This window comes from Microcaecilia unicolor, chromosome 1 (assembly GCF_901765095.1).
Source record: "Microcaecilia unicolor chromosome 1, aMicUni1.1, whole genome shotgun sequence".
NCBI lineage: Eukaryota > Metazoa > Chordata > Amphibia > Gymnophiona > Siphonopidae > Microcaecilia > Microcaecilia unicolor.
The window spans coordinates 591111404-591129347 of NC_044031.1; the positions used below are offsets into that span (position 1 = coordinate 591111404).

At 43.1% G+C, this 17944-nt stretch overlaps 1 protein-coding gene across 4 annotated transcripts in view; it reads left to right on the top strand.

The window, feature by feature from the left end:
- The window catches only part of EFR3A (EFR3 homolog A), a 384301-nt gene that overhangs the window by 197008 nt on the left and 169349 nt on the right, over window positions 1-17944 (top strand). For all 4 annotated transcript variants that reach the window (XM_030219255.1, XM_030219247.1, XM_030219262.1 and 1 more), the window contains 2 exons: window positions 1069-1190; window positions 15008-15157. In XM_030219255.1, the coding sequence (XP_030075115.1) occupies window positions 1069-1190; window positions 15008-15157 (272 nt within the window). The remainder of the gene's footprint in view (window positions 1-1068; window positions 1191-15007; window positions 15158-17944) is intronic.

A 17944-nucleotide genomic window follows, 5' to 3' on the forward strand; every position in this document is an offset into this window, starting at 1 on the left:
CATCTAGCTTTTCATACATCTTTACACAACTATGGAACGAATTACCAACCACTATAAGAAAAACACGCGATCTAATGACCTCCAGGAAACTACTGAAGACTTGTTTAATAAAGCGTACAAAATGGATCCCTCATAACGATCTGACTCCTAAACTACACCTGACACAATTTATATTGGAACTCTTTTAATTTGCTTATTTTATTTAAACCCTAATTGCTGATAATGACACCTTGTCCTGATGTCATTATGTTATGTTGTTATCTTACTCAACATAATTTTCGTATGCACCTTAATAGCAATAATTCTGAAATTCTTCTCCGTTAATATGATTGCCATAATATTCCTATACACCTTATCTGTTATATATATTCTGATTTTCTATTCCATCAATGTGATTGCAGTTGTATTATATTGTAAGCCACATTGAGCCTGCAAATAGGTGGGATAATGTGGGATATAAATGCAGCAACATAAATAAATATCCAAACAAAAGCAAAAGAAGCAGCACATGTCTGTGCCTGTTTGCTTATTAATATCAACCTTGCAAAAATTCCTTACATATAAAATTTTTGCAAAGCTAATATTTATGCTGTGCAAAAGGTGCAGATATGTGGTGGCACTTTAGCTTTGTTCAGGCTTGTGCATAGTGAAGCTTCCCTTGCTACAGAATTTGTTTGCATGTGTCCAGGTTTCCTCCCATTAGTGTGCAAGTTCTGCATATTTAAAATTACTGTAGTATCTCATTACTCTACTGCATGGTGTGGTTTTAAGTTTGCGATGGAAGCTGCCTGCTCAGCTATCTATGCAAAGCTGTACCATGTGGCTTTCTGCATTGGCCCCTCAGATTTTTGGCTGTAACATGGTATCAGCTTGGGTGGAAGGCAACACTAATTCAAATGGGAGTAAGCAGAGGCAGAATAAAACAGAGGGTGGGAGAAAAGCTAAGGCAGTAGTTGGGAAAGGAGGGGGTGAACCGATATGCCTGGAGGGCTGCGTGCATTATTCCACTTGGTATGACAATACTAAATATTTCTAAACTAGCTGCTAATAATTCTTCTTTTTTCATAGTTTGTCAAGTTTGCAAATATTGAAGAAGACACACCTTCATACCACAGACGCTATGACTTTTTTGTTTCTCGATTCAGTGCAATGTGTCATTCCTGTCATCCTGACCCAGAAATAAGAACAGAGTAAGTACAAGTTATCAAATGTACTTTAACTGTCTTTCATAGTTCAGCAATGGTTTTAGCAACCATAACCAATCTGTTGATGTATAGATGGGAGAAGGTAAAAACAAAAAATATACATGTACACATGAATATACAGTTGTGCTTCCATTACTTAGCTTCCCAGTATTCCAGAACCTGTGGAAGTTGTGTCCATCGATCAGCAGGTGGAGATAGGTCTATCTCTCTTGGCATCCAGTTCAGCTAGTAGTAGTAGTAGTATTTTCTATGTCCAGTAGGTTGATGGGCACACTTTTCAGGCTCTGGTTCTGAGTACTTTACTCCTGGTCCAGTTGGTCAGTTGGTCCCCAGTTGAACTTTGCAGGTGGCTTGAGCCTGCAGAGTCATATGTGGAGGTCTTCATATCCCTGTCTCTGGTGCCCCATGAATTTACTTCTTTCTTTCCTTCATCCCTCTCCCCTGCTTCCTGCGGAGCTCTCCTTTTCCAGCAAAGCAATCTAAAAACAAAAACCCAAAAAAGAAAGGAAAGAGGTTTGCTGGAGAGTAGAGTACCAGTCCTGAGCCTTTCTCATATGTGGAAAGACTTGTAGAGCGTGTGAGCTTGTTGGGAGCAGCTGATAGTGGTAAGTCCGACTAAAGTTTGACTCAAAACTGCTTGGAGGGTTGCAAGTTCTACTTGGTGCAGGGGAGGAATCCTAATTCACTGCTTGGAACATGTGCTGCGCTTGTGATAGTTGGCATGAATGGTGACTCCCGAGGAGGCAGTTAAGCGGTGTTGTCATTATGGGACCCACCGGCCGGCTTTGGAGTGTTGAAGTGCGTGCAAATCTGGAATCCCGCTGGATGCAGAGGAAACAGTTGGCGGCAGCATATCTTAGGATTTGGTGCAATATCCGAATATACCAGGGGTTTCATACTTTCCAGCAGGGCTGATGCACATTTTGATGCAGGAGAGCACAGGAACGGGTACTATTTTATCAGGCCTGACTGGCAGTGAGGAACAGCCTCTTTATGACCATGTGCAGAGGACAGCCACTATTTTACAACCTCAGGGTCCAACAGAGCATTCATCTGCATCGGGATGTCATCGGGATATTTGTTTTCTCTGGAGTTTATATTGCTCTTACACCAGGCCTATTTACTGAAGCAGGGATGGTCAGAATTTCTGCAAGGTGCATCAATTTCTTGCCCTGCTGTCTCTTAGGCTTCTAAGAGATATCATTTAGACCCCCAGGAGTGGGCAGGTGAGGCTATCTCTGCTTCTCCCTCCTTATCTGATGTGGCCATCTTTGAAGGAGCCGTTGGAGGAGGGAGATGATCTGAAAATACTGAGGTTGTTTCATAAAGAGGATCATGGTACTCTTGTTTCTGAGGCACTGGCAGTGCTTTCCATTGAGGAGTCTTCTGCTTCGACATCAGGAGTTCCATCTCTGTTGATCATGAGGGGGGCTTAGAGGTCCTTTTAATACCTTCCCGATGCATCCAGACATTCAAGACCTAATTACAGCAGAATAGGTCTCACCAGTCGTGGGGCTGAGAGTGGAAAGAGTCATAGCTCACCTCTATCCGTTAGTTCCAGAGAAGAAAGATAAATTGCAGCTTCCCAGGGTGGATTCCCTGGTTACAGCAGTAACTAAGAAGACCACCTTGCTGGTGCAGTTATTGGATTGGGTGATCAATTTCAAGAAGATCAGACTAACTCCATAGCAGACGCTGGAGTATCTGGGCATTATATTTGACAAAGCACAGGAGAGGATCTTCCTCACAGAGTGCAGAACGTCAAAACTGGTTCAACAGATTCATATTCTCCTCAGTTATGGCAGGCCCTGGGTCTGAGAGTATGTCCATATCCTAGGATCAATGATGGAAGTGATGCCATTAGCAAGGGCTCATATGTGGTCATTACAGGAATCTCTTCTCAGTCGCTGGGTTCTAGTGTCACAGAAGTGTGACCTTCATCTTCCTTGAATGCTGTTTGCTAGACAGATTATGCAGTGGTGGTGGTTGCACAGGAATTTCATTGACTGAGCTCCCTTTCTGATAACACAATGGGAGGTTGTGAAAAACGGATGCCAGTAAGTCAGCTTGGGGAGCTCATTACAAGTTCCATCTGGTGTAAGACACCTAAATGGGACAGGAGTCTCAGTGGTCGATAAATCGCTTGGAGCTCAATGCAGTGTGCAATGCCTTACATGACTTGCTACCTTTCTGGTGGGGGCTCTGGCCCGAGTTTTCTTCGACAATGTGATGGCAGCTGCTTACATTAACAAGCAAGGCAAGACTTGTAGTTGCCCGATGGCGGTGGAGGCAGCCTCCCTCATGAGTTGGACAGAGAAAAAGTTCTCTGCTTGTCGGCAGTTCACTTCACGGGGTCCTTGAATGTGGAGGCAGACGTTTTCAGCAGGCACTCCTTGGACCTGGGAGAACGGACACTATCCAGCTAAGGGCTTCAGCTGATAAAGGACCAGTGAGGTTTTACTTCTGGTCTTGATGGTGACGAAAAGGAATGCCAAAGTGCCCAAGTTCTTTAGCCGATGGGGATCGATATCTTACTGCAACCGTGGCCAGAGACACATCTACTATATGTCTTCCCTCCTTGGCCCATGGTAGGCCGTGTGTTGGGAAGGATCACATTGCATTGGAGTCAGATAATTCTCATATCTCCAGATTGTCCACTGAGACTGTTGTACGCCGACCTGATTCAGCTGCTGGACAGGCACCCTCTCTGTCTTCCACAGGTTCTTGGCCTACTGAAGCAAGGTCCAATTCTTATGGAGGATCCGCGCCCCTTTTGTTTTATGGCTTGGCCGTTGAAGGCTCAGTTGAGACGGAAAGGTTATTCTGATTCGGTCATAGCTACCTTTCTTCAGGCTTGGAAACACTTTACATCCATAGTGTATGCAAGGGTGTGGAGGAAGTCCATGCTCAGAACACCACCCTTCTCTACTCAGATCATGCACATCCTAGTGTTTCTCTAGACAGGTCTTCAGTAAGGATTGGTGTTGGGTTCTCTACAAGTTCCGATTACAGCTTTGGCTTGTTCCCAGGGCTGACTACAGAAGACATCTCGTATGGGTCTTTTAGATATCATCCAACCCTTGCCGGGAGTGGACCACTTATGAGCCCCCTCTTGTACTCTGTGTCCAGAGTGGAACCTTAATTTAGTTCTCTGGGACTCTTCAGAAGCCTCCTTTGTATGGAATAGAAATTTGAAATAATTGAAGACAGCATTCTTGCTGGCTGTTGTGTTGGCAAATAGGGTTTCGGAGCTTCATGCTCTATTGTCGGTATCCTTTTCTTAGCTTTTCAGAGGCGGGTGTATTCCTGCACACTGTTTCTTTTTTTCATTCTGAAAGTGGTATCAGCATTTCATCTCAACCAATCTGTGGAGCTTCTGTCCTGTCACAGCTCAGTATTCTTCTTTGAAGCTTGATGTGTGTAGAGTCCTTATTAGATATATGGAAGTCATGAATGAGTTTTGCAAATCAGACAGACTTCCAAGTCCACAATTGCCAGATGGCTGAAGGAGACTATTGTGTCAGCTTATTTGTTTGCAGAGAAGCAGGTACCTCAGGCCTTGTGGGCTCATTCTAAAGTGATATCCTGGGTGGAGACTGTATCTGGTCAATATTTGCAAGACTGTGACCTTGACAATGCATAACTTTGCCAAGCACTATAGGGTAGATGTTGCACGCCAGTTTTGGGGGCTTTGGTCCTCGGCGGCAGCATCAGGATCCCACTCAATCTAGGGATTGCTTTTGAACCTCCCATAGATTCTGGAATAGTGGGAAGCTATATAATGGAAAGAGAAATTAGGTCTTACCTGATAATTTTCTTTCCATTACTCCTTCCCACTATTCCAGAGGCCCACCCAAGTATGAGATGTTTAGTTGGTGTGAAGTAATGGATCAAATAACGACTGTCACTTTGCATGGTGCTTCCTACATATCTTTTGTTGTCTACTAGTTGTTCACAGATGAGATGTCCACACATGTTTGCTCGTCTAGTTAGTGTTACGTTAACGAGTTGTTTAAGGTTGTTGTGCTTATTCTGAGTTTCTCCTTACTGCTTGTCTATGTAAGTACTGATGAGCTGGGCTGGATACCAAGAGATACCTCTCAGCTTAGTTTTCAGTTCTCTATCTCCACCTGCTAGTTGATGGACACAACTATCCCACAGGTTCTGGAATAGTGGGAAGGACTAATGGAAAGAAAATTATCAGGTAAGACCTAATCTCTCCTTAGAACTTCAGATTTTCAGATCACATTATGAAAAAAAAGGGAAGTAAACCACCTTACGTCTAGCCCACGTGGAGGTTCATTTTATAACTGGTCATGTATGTGGGGAGTCCAAGTAGGTACTCGATTTGGGACTATTTTATAAAGATACATGGAAAGTGTTAGTTGATTAATAACTTGTATCTTATTCTGTGATGTAAAAGTACTTTTCAGTATAATTTTAATGTCCTGTGGCAATATTTACTGATTTTTATTTTCTCTCAGTAATTTATATTGGATTGTTGCTCCTTAAGGTCCTCTCATGCTTGGAACAACAGCAGTTGATCTTAGACACTGAAACACTCTACACAGATTTTCTTTACCCACTTTTTCTGAGCATGGAGAAAGTCAAAAGTCCTTTGTCTTCCTTCTGTAGTGTTCCCTGCTCCTGTTTTTTTCTGCACCATAGCCTAACTGCAGACAGTGTAATGTCCACTTAGTTCTCAGCATTCTCTGGTCCAGAAAGTAGACTTTTCCATTTGTCCATGTAGGTCAACTGTGTCTTCTGTAGCCTCCTAACCCCTTTTCCCTCTTGCTCTTCAGTTATGGCTTTTTAACTCTGCTAGTGCTGTTTGTTTTTTTATAGTCAGTTAAATCCAGCACTGTAGGTAAACCTCTGCAGTAAGTTCTCAAAGAGCTCTTTGAAATAATTCCTATGGATTGCATGATTGTGCCTGGATTCTGCTTCCCTTTCCAGTCTAACAGGTACTGGCTCTCTTTAAAGTTTAAATTAAAAAGAGAAGAAAAAGGTGCCATGTCAACATAAGCTCTTCTGGGAGTAAAGTTGCAGTTTTTAAAGCCTCTTACATCTGATTGCAGTATCTGTTATGGCACTTACACTTGGGTAATGTATACCCTGGAGAAAAGGAGAAACAGGGGTGATATGATACAGACGTTCAAATATCTGAAAAGTATTAATCCGCAAATGAACCTTTTCCGGAGATGGGAAGGCGGTAGAACTAGAGGGCACGATACGAGATTGAAGGGGGGCAGACTCAAGAAAAATGTCAGGAAGTATTTTTTCACGGAGAGAGTGGTGGATGCTTGGAATGCTCTCTCGGGGGAGGTGGTGGAGAGGAAAACGGTAACGGAATTCAAACATGCGTGGGATAAACATAAAGGAATCCTGTTCCGAGGGAATGGATCCTCAGAAGCTTAGCTGAGATTAGGTGGCAGAGCCGGTGGTGGGAGGCGGGGCTGGTGGTTGGGAGGCGAGGATATTGCTGGGCAGACTTATACGGTCTGTCCCAGAGCCGGTGGTTGGGAGGCAGGGATAGTGCTGGGCAGAATTGTACGGTCTGTGTCGTGAAAATGACAGATACAAATCAAGGTAAGGTATACACAAAAAGTAGCACATATGAGTTTATCTTGTTGGGCAGACTGGATGGACCATGCAGGTCTTTTTCTGCCATCATCTACTATGTTACCATGTAATACATATAGTAACCAATCAAAGCAGAACAGAAAATAGGTTAAGGAAATGTCACCTGCAACCTAACAATAAAAAAAGTCTAAATGTAGTAACCAGTAAATGATTTGATGTTGGAATGAGAAAACTTATAAACATTACTGCAGAAAGAGAGTAAATAAATGCATGCCAACTTGCCCTGGCAGAATGGCTGTCCATATGCTACTATACAATATATAAATAGGCAATCAGTTTTGTTTTTTTGTGGTGGTGCCTCTTTTAATAAACCTTGATCCAAGATGGCTAGTTTTATAAAATGTCAAGCCTGTATTTTCCTGGAGGCTAATAGTTGAATCTTGCAAGCTGGATTTAATTTAAATAACCAATAAAAAAAATGATGATGACTATAACAACCTTATAAGGTGTTAGTTGGATTGTGGAATGAGAAAATAGGATAACCAAGTATAATACTATACCTTCCTGTATGCAAGTGTATTAGAGCACAGATAAATAAGCTTTTGAACGCATTAGTGTCATACTGATGTCTTGCACTAAAGAGACATAATTTAGTTTTGGATTATAAAAATAAAGAGGGTAATATTCAGACCAGGGTGGTCAGTGGCTACTGATTGCCACAGGCGTAACCAAGCTCAGATATTTAATGGCGGGCCAAGTCCGGGCACAGGCATTGAATATCTGAATCACAACAGCCACCTGGTTGCTGACCACATACCAGTTAATATTCAGAATGATGCGCAAGTAAAGTTAGGACAGCCTTTTTGCTATCCTAATTTTATCCAATTAACTGGTTAACGAACTGAATATTGCTTCTAACAGGTTAAGAACTGGTTTCACCCTATCTTCACCCATAGTCTGCCCTTGCACTAACTGGATAGTGCCGCAGGAGTCAGAGCTGATATTCAGCAGCACTGTCTAGTTAAGTGCCACTGAATATAAGTGGCCAAGGCGCTGAGTTTCACCCCAACCAATGCAAGGCATCTTATTCTCTCCTCCACAGCAGGACAACTTCTTTATTTCTCTCTCTCCTTCTCCTTTCCCCCATAGTCAGCTTCTACACATCTCACCACTTCATCCCTCCTCCCTCTCTCCACTCCTCCTCCCACCCAGTCAGCATTTTCCCCTCTCCCATTCTTCTCCTTTGCCCCCAAAGTTATCTTCCCACTCTTTCTCAATTCATATCCAGAATCCTAATTTCTTTTCCCTTCCCTTGTCTCCATTTCACCCGTCCAGCATTCCTCCTCTCCCCACCACCCCATGGTCTAGTATCTTTCACTCTTCTCTATTCTCCTTCCCCTGTTGTTTATTGTAGAGGTCACTGGCAGCGTGCAGAAATTCACATAGGCTGCTTGTGGCCAACCCCAATGCTGCCTCTCTGACGTGTTCCATCTATGTGGAAAAAGGAATTTGAGTCAGAGGAAAGGCTGTAGTGTTTGCCATGAGCAGAGTATGTGAATCGTTGCTTGGTAACCTCTAGAAGAGAAGACAAGTTTTAAAGGGTACGCTTGGGGGGGGGGGGGGGGGGGGGTTTGGGAGACAAGGTGAGATGCAGGACTGTGAGTTAGATGAGAGTGTAAGAGATAAACCAGACCATAGGGATAGAGGGAGGTGTTAACTGGGCAGGATGAACACTGGGAGCGGAACATTCGCACCACAACATTCAATATAAACCTGGGTATAAGTAAGCAGTTGTGCTGTCTGTGGAACAAACTTGCTAAAGCTTTCTTGCTTTTATTTTCTGTTTTACTGAGTTATGGGGTACCCAACTGTACCGCTGTAGAGCCATTATATTAGTGTGGGTTGTCTTCCATGTTATGAATTGGGCATAAAAATACAGTAAGCGTCCTGCTTAACAAAAATGTGTTTTCTGTCTGCTGTTGGGGTTTCTCTTTCTTTTTGAAGATGGCCTTTAAATTTAACTAGGGAATTTCACTGATTTGATATTGGTGAGCTGTTTGTCTTCAGAGAAAACAAATGTGCTTTTTTTCTCACAGGTGTTCTTTGAAGACTGCAAATCACCAGTCAAGTAAACTCTCCCCTATTAGCGTTCTGTTAGTACAAAGTAGAGCATCAGGGCCTCAGCTGCATGGAAGCTTCCAAGCATATGCAGAAAAGGCCATTGGACTTTTCAGAAACCTCTAGGAGTGTTGTCCACTTAGTACCAGGTATGACCATACCTAACACCCCTTAGTGTGACTTGTAAACTGCTGTCTTTAGAGGACACCTGTTATAAGTAAGCAACTTTGTTTTCCTCTTCATTCCTAAAATATCAGCAGTCAGCAGTATCTGCTGTCAAAAACATTAACTCTTCTATGATTTGCTTCGCTCTGCAAAGTACAGAGAGGCTACATCTTTCTTTTGTTTTGTTAGAGAGGTGTCTTCTAGTTATCTAGCTCCAGAAGCTTTCTTTTCCTTTATAGTGAACACTAAAATCCATAGAAATGATAAATCAGATTAGGTCAGAAATACAAAGTTACCTTTAGAATATATTATTCTTCTTACATGAGATTGTCTTTTAGTATCTAGTGCCCTCTAGTGAATTGCATATTCAGTTTTTAACTGTTTAAAAAAAAGTGAAACTTTGTTATTGTATTACTATTCACGTATGATATTCTGAATATCATCTGCTAGAAACAAATTGAATAAATCATTCATTTTAGATATGCATTCTATTAAATTATGGAAACAGGTCTTACCATAGGGTGCAAATGAGGTTTAAAAATATTGGAAAAGAAAAACATAAAAAATACTGCGATATAAGAACTTTCAAGACACTACAAAATTGTACTGCAAAATGAAAAGAAAAGAAAGAAAATGAGAATAATCTAGAACCTCAAGGAGCTCTGAACAAGGTGTTTTTTTTTTTTTTTTGTTACATTTGTACCCCGCGCTTTCCCACTCATGGCAGGCTCAATACGGCTTACATGGGGCAATGGAGGGTCAAGTGACTTGCCCAGAGTCACAAGGAGCTGCCTGGGCCTGAAGTGGGAATCAAATTCAGTTCCCCAGGACCAAAGTCCACCACCTTAACCACTAGGCCACTCCTCTGTCTCTAATTTGATAGTTACAGCTTGAGCCATCTCATAGACAAAGTTGAGAAAGGATATACTTTTTGGAGGAGACCTACGTCTCTCAGGTGGCGAAGGATCAGATGGACTCAGATTCATTGTAACAGGTATTCTCTGCAGATGGCATTCAAGTGCACTAACACATCAATCATTTTGCTGCTTCCAAAGCTGCAGAATAGTGATACATGTAGATTTTAGGTATGATTAACAGATATTCCTTGATCCTTTTGCCTATGAGAGGAAATTTTATAACAGGATGCCTAGGCTCAGCGGGAAGGTGGCATTTTCAATATGACGTCTAAGTCCAACTTTGGACATTTTGCAAAAAATGTCTAAAATTCAAGTGTGGGATATAGCCATTTTCAAAAACAGAAAAAGTCTTTTTTTTTTTTTTTTTTTTTTTCAAAAATGGCTGTTTGCTAGATGTTTTTGTACTCTGTGCGTTTATCTTTTTGGTCCATTTTTGAAAAAAAAAAAAAAGTCCAAGTGATAAATGCACAAAATCAAGCCATTGGGATGTAGGAGGATCTTGCGTTCTTAGTATGCTGGCCACACAGATATCCCAGGAGAGCAATGGGGCACCCTAGGGGGCACTGCAGTGGACTTCAAATAAATGCTCCCAGGTACACATCTCACTGTTGCTCCCTTATATTGTTTGCTGAGCCCCCCAAAACCCACTCAAAACACACTACCCCCAACTATACACTACTACAATAGCCCTTACGGTTGAGGGGGTCACCTATATGTGGTACAGTGGGTTTCTGTTGAATTTTGGAGGGCTCACAGTTTCCACCAAAAGTGTAACAGATAGGGGGAGGTAAGGGCCTGGGTCCACCCGTCTACATTGCACTACACCCGCCACTAGACTGCTCTAGGGACCTACATGCTGCTCTAATGGACTTGAGTATAACATCTAAGGCTGACAAGTAATGCTTTTAATCACATTTTGGGGGTTGGAAAGGGGTTAGTGACCACTGGAGGAGTAAGGGGAGATCATCCCTGATTCCCTCCAGTGGTCATCTGGTCTTTCAAGGCACTTGTTTTGTGGTTTATTCGTTAATAAAACAGGTTTAGAACAAATCGTCCAACTTGTAGAACTAGTTGTAGACATGAATTGAGGTTAAAGGGGGGCAGACTCAGGACTAATGTCAGGAAGTATTTTTGCACAGAGAGGGTGGTGGATATGTGGAATACCCTCCCGCGGGAGGTGGTGGAGATGAAAACGGTAATGGAATTAAAACATGCGTGAGAGAAACACAAAGGAATCCTGTTTAGAAGGAATGGTTCCGTGGAATCTTAGCGGAGATTGGGTGGCGACGCCGGTAATTGGGAAACAAAACGGGAGCTAGGCAGACTTCTGTGGTCTACGCCCTGATCGTGACTGAATAGATAGGGATGGGCTGGAGTGTAAATTTTAAGGGGCTTCGACGTTAGCTGCAGAACTTAGTACAAGAACAGTACTGGGCAGACTTCTACGGTCTGAGCCCTGAGAAAGGCAGGGACAAATCAAACTCTGGTATACGTATAAAGTATCACATACCATGTAAAATGAGTTTATCTTGTTGGGCAGACTGGATGGACCGTACAGGTTATGTGCTGTCATTTACTATGTTACTATGGATGTTTTGGGGGTTTTTTTTCCATTATGGCAGAAAAACATCCAAGTGTTAGGAATGCCCAGATCTTGCCCTTAACACACCCCTGACACACCCCCTTGTGATTTGAATGCACTTCTGACGGACTTCATAGAAAAACATCTAAAAGTTGGTTTCGAAAATACCAACTTGGATGTTTTTGTGAGGAAAACGTACAAATCCAGATTTATGCCACCTTTTTGGACATTTTTCTCTTTTGAAAATGAGCCCCATAGAGCCACCTATGTATCTTTACACAATTCTAGTACAAGTCTTGAAGAAATAGTGTACAGGTTGTTGTGTTAACATTTACAGCAGCTGAAGAGCATGCATAAATGTTAGCATGTAATATATGTGAATAAATTGCAACTCTCCCCATACTTTATAAGTGCATGCTTAATGGCACTGCATATATTTTTAGGCATTACCTCATTTTGTAAGATACCTTTTACACATGAAAAGGTTCAAAAACTTCTCTGATGACAAGCAGGCATAATACTCTCATATGTGGGTGACATCATCCACAGAGCCTTGTGCAGAACCTGCCATAGTGCACTGTCACTGTAAAACTTTGAGGCAGTGTCCCCACTGCATATGTGTGGGGTGCCTTACCTCCCAATGCTCCAGCGCAGGACCAGCAGTCTCTTGTTTTCAACAGAACAGAAAGGTTGTTTTTCTCTCCTCAACATGTCAAACGTTTGCCTTTTGGTGCTTTCCCTTTTTTGGGATATTGTTTCTTCATATTTTTTTCTTACTTATTTTGCTCAATGTATTCATTTTTTAAATTATTATTAATTTTTGGGCCTTTAGGATCTCTGAGCCCTACTTTTGCCTAGGAAGTGTCGACCATTTTGGGTATGCGACTACTCGACCTTCCTGGGTCATGTGGAGGGGCATAATCGAACGGGGATGACCATTTCTAAGGGCACCCATCTCTAAGGACGTCCCGGCGAAGGGGCGGGGAAACCTATATTATTGAAATAAGATGGGTGTCCATCTTTCTTTTCAATAATACGGTCAGGGACGCCCAAATCTTAACATTTAGGTCGACCATCTGACCTTAGAGATGGTCGTCCCCGGTTTTCGGCCATAATAGAAACTGAGGACGCCCATCTCAAAAACGAACAAATCCAAGCCCTTTGGTCGTAGGAGGAGCCAGAATTCATAGTGCACTGGTCCCCCTGACGTGCTAGGACACCAACTGGGCACCCTAGGGAGCACTGCAGTGGACTTCACAAATTGCTCCCAGGTGCACAGCTCCCTTACTTGGGTGCAGAGCCCCCCCCCCCCCAAAAAAACCCACAACTGTACACCACTACCATAGCCCTAAGGGGTGAAGGGGGGCACCTACATGTGGGTACAGTGGGTTTCGGGTGGTTTTGGAGGGCTCATATTTACCACCACAAATGTAACAGGTGGGGGGGGGGGGGGGGATGGGTCTGGGTCCGCCTGCCTGAAGTGCACTGCACCCACTAAAACTGCTCCAGGGACCTGCATACTGCTGTCACGGAGCTGGGTATGACATGTCAGGCTGGCATAGAGGCTGGGTGGGAGGTGGTTGGTGACCACTGAGGGAGTAAGGGGAGGTCATCCCCGATTCCCTCCGGTGGTCTTCTGGTCAGTTTGGGCACCTTTTCACAGCTTGGTCGCAAGAAAAAATGGACCAAGTAAAGTCAGCCAAGTGCTCTTCAGGGACGCCCTTCTTTTTTTCATTATCAGCCGAGGAGGCCCATCTCCTAATCACGCCCCAGTCACGTCTTCGCTATGGTGCCGGCACGCCCCCGTGAACTTTGGTCATCTCCGCAACGGGAAGCAGTTGAGGACGCCCAAAATCAGCTTTTGATTATGCTGATTTGGGTGACCCTGAGAGAAGGATGCCCATCTCCCGATTTGTGTCGGAAGATGGGCGCCCTTCTCTTTCGAAAATAAGCCTGAGAGTTTTTCAACCTTGTGTCGGCCGTTTTTCCCTTCATGTCAGCAAGGGTGCAGAGTGGCTTTAAGAAGTGTACTTGATGCAATAGGACTATTTCAGGCACAGACCTCTATAATAGTGCCTGGGTCTGGAGCACCAGGACATACAGTGTAACTTGTTTGTGCATGCAAGTGAGGAACCTTAAAACCCGCAGAATCCTGCATGAAAACATTTTAGTTCTGCATCCGCATCAAACATGGTAGAGGATTTGGCACTTGACACGGACCCTGCATCCGACATCGGGTGGTTCAACACAACATCAAGATGGTTTGACATTGGACTCAGTACCACACCTGCGTAAGTAATCTACATCATCTTTGTTGGTGCCACGTGCATCAAGGGACCTGCACCGTAAAAAACCTAAAAAAACATTGCTGCTGTTCTCCCTCCAGGCACTTTGCCAACTCCCCTGCATTGACATCCTTAATGCATGGGAAGCGTCCATGCTGCAGTGACTGCTGTCCTCTTCAACTAATTTCTCATTGAGAGACTTTGATGTTTTTGAGATATCATATGCCTGCACATGCTATAACTCAGGCTGAATCCACACCACTTTCTCAGCTGGTACCGACACCTACGCTACCGAAGAAAATATGGGTTGTGCTCAAGTAGGAGCTGTCAAGGATAGTGCATTTGCAGTCTATATAGGATGCCTGTGCCAGCCGTATCTCAGCCCGTTGATATATCGGAGACATAGTCACGGGAGAGGTCCCACACACTGGCTCAGCGTTGGGGGCAGCACAGACCTGACCAACGCATGTGTCAACATCAGCAGAGGAACTTTCTCCAGCCTCTGAGACTCAACTGCCTCAACACAGAGATGACGCTCTAGTCGACCCTCTCTTCCACGTACTTCCCAAGAACAGTACTTTGAAGAGTCAGACCTCTCAAGGGAGACACAGGACCTCTGAGCTGAGGAGTCCTGTAGAAGTTCATCTGATCCTTCTCCGCTACCTGAGAGACGTAGGTCTCTTCTAAAAAGTATATCCTTTCTTGGCTTTGTCCATGTGAGATGGCTCAAGCCATACCTTTCAAATTAGAGACAGAGGATGAACCTTGTTCAGAACTCTTTGAGGTTCTAGATTATGGTTCTCCTAGAGAAGGAATCACTGTTCTACTTCATGCAATTATGAAAAATACTCAGATGAAAAACTGGGAAACTCCACTGACAGTTCAAGTTGCTCCAAAGAAAACTGATACAATGTATACAATACAGAAATGAATTGGGTTTGAGAAAACTTAGTTACCTCATCATTCCCTAGTTGTTGAATCTGCTTTAAGACGCACTTGCACTGTGTGATCTCATGTGAATTGCAAATATTGTGTTAGGATATGAAGGGTTCATTAAAGCACCTTTCCTTACTTCACTGAACTGCTTTGTTTTATGTTGCATCTTTTTAGGTGGCTTATATCTGTACATATAATAATCACTTTGTTTTGTAGGATTCGGATTGCGGGAATCCGAGGAATTCAAGGAGTAGTTCGAAAAACAGTCAATGATGAGCTCCGAGCAACCATATGGGAACCACAGCACATGGACAAAATTGTCCCTTCATTGCTCTTTAATATGCAGAAAATAGAAGACTCAGACAGGTTTGTGTCATTGAGTTTGTTTTTTTATTTTTCCGGGAAATCATAACATTTTTTAGATTGATTTTTTAGTTTTGCTAATATTGTTTCTATGGAAGTAAAACTGTTCCAAATAGCATATTTTACTATTCGCCAAATACCGAATATGAATAATGGGCACTGAGCTTTAACATAACAAATAATAAAAGAAGCAATGTGAAATTAGAGATTAAGTGTTTATTTTAGTAGGATTTAGCATAGTAGAACCTGATGACTCATATTCAAATTTAAATCACTATTTGGCCAGATACGAATAATGTATTTGGGGCCAAATCAAATCGAATATGAATATTTGGTACAGCCCCACTAGAAAGTCCTGTTTTTTTAATTGAAAAAGAAACAACTGAATAGTATTTTTAGTAGATTTGAAAGGAAGTCTTAGACTGGAAGGAAGAGGAAAAGTGGTGTGTGTGTGGTATTTTTTTTTCTCCCCTGAAGGTAATCGGTCCACAAGACAGCCTAAATAAATATGTAGCAAAACACTTGCCTCAGGTCTGAGTCTTTGCAACACCTTAAATCATAAATACTCATGGCTATGCTGCACTCCTGCTTGTTATTGTCTTCCAGGCTTTAAAATCACAGTGAAAGTGAAAGCTTTCACAAAAGTGATTTTATTTTCCTTTCCATTTATTACATCTGAGAAAGAGGCATTTCCCCCAGTCTTATAATTTGAAATCTTATGGCATTTGAGGATGCAAAGCTGAAGTTTAATGGGATCAATCTTATGGTCAAACAGCAGCACATATACAGATCTGGCATTTTTTTGAAGTGATCGATCACGTCCCGGCATATTGGTGGTCTTGCGGGATTGATTGGTTCAAATGATGACGTGGCTTTGTGCTGATATCCCTTGATTGGTTCTGAGGTCGGGTGGAGCCTCACGCTATTAATGAATAAATGGAAGACATACTGTATGTGAGTCAGTTACAGGCTTCTCTTCGGAGTGCAGCACAAGAGATATGAGAGTGTGTTGATACCGAGGTGCGTTAGCAGATGAGCACAAGTTCTGGAGTCTTTACAAGCGCATAAACCCCTGAAGCAGCGACAGCGAAACGGGGACTTCCCTGCTGGGTTATGATCCAGCTACAGACCGTGGAATTGACACTATTACATTGGGAGTCAAGATAAGTTATCTGTGGCATTTCAACAATAGCATATTGTAAAGCAGAAACATTTACATACTTGTTGAGATTGATATACACTGGGATCTCAATTGTTTGATACAGAGATATATCCATTGTCTACTCTCAGGATCTTTCAAGTCTAGTTTCTGATATTATTGGATATTTGACAGGGTGGAGTTTTTTTTTTTTTTTGGGGGGGGGGGGGGGGGGGCTAGATGATGCTGCGCCGGGCCCATGCCTTATAGCCCGACGATCTTGGGCTGGCTGGGTGGTGGTACTGAATCCCCATTTTTCTCCACTTTATATGGTAGAAGACTTGGATTGATCTGTGGGTGACTACGGACTCCTGTTTCTTACTAATTAACACAGTTAGTATGATACTGTGATTTTTGATTTTCGTATCAGTTAAAATTTAATGCCAAGAAGTGTAGAGCACTTGGGGTGTAGAAACCCAAAAGAGAGATACCGGATAGGAGGAGAGAGATTAGTAAGCTCGAATCAGGAGAGAGACCTTGGGGTGTTGGTGTCAGAGGACCTGAAGGTGAAGAAACAATGCGACAAGGCGTCGGCCGTGGCCAGAAGGATGCTAGGCTGCGTAGAGAGGGGCATAACCAGCAGAAGAAAGGAGGTGTTGATGCCCCTCTACAAGTCGCTGATGAGGCCCCACTAGTATTGTGTTCAGTTTTGGAGGCCGTATCTTGCTAAAGATATAAAAAGACTGGAAGCGGTGCAAAGAAAAGCTACGAAAATGGTATGGGATTTACGTTGCGAACCGTACAAGGAGAAACTTGCTGACCTGAACATATATACCTTGGAGGAAAGGAGAAACTGGTGATATGATGCAGACATTCAAATATTTGAAAGGTATTAATCCGCAAACAAACCTTTTCCGGAGACGGGAAGGCGGTAGAACTAGAGGACATGAATTGAGGTTGAAGGGAGGAAGACTCAGGACTAATGTCAGGAAGTGGAGTAGTGGCCTAGTGGTTAGGGTGGTGGACTTTGGTCCTGGGGAACTGAGGAACTGAGTTTGATTCCCACTTCAGGCACAGGCAGCTCCTTGTGACTCTGGGCAAGTCACTTAACCCTCCATTGCCCCCATGTAAGCCGCATTGAGCCTGCCATGAGTGGGAAAGCGCGGGGTACAAATGTAACAAAAAAAAAAGTATTTTTTCATGGAGAGGGTGGTGGATATGTGGAATGCCCTCTCGCGGGAGGTGGTGGAGATGAAAATGGTAATGGAATTCAAACATGCGTGGGAGAAACACAAAGGAATCCTGTTTAGAAGGAATAGTTCCATGGAATCTTAGCAGAGATTGGGTGGCGACGCCGGTAATTGGAAACAAAACGGGAACTGGCAGACTTCTACAGTCTACGCCCTGATCATGACTGAATAGATAGGAATGGGCTGGAGTGTAAATTTTAAGGGGCTTCGATGTTAGCTGCAGAACTTAGTACAAGAACAGTACTGGGCAGACTTCTATGGTCTGTGCCCTGATAAAGGCAAGGACAAATCAAACTCTGGTATATCACATACCATGTAAAATGAGTTTATCTTGTTGGGCAGACTGGATGGACCGTACAGGGCTTTATCTGCTGTCATTTACTATGTTTACTATGTTACTAT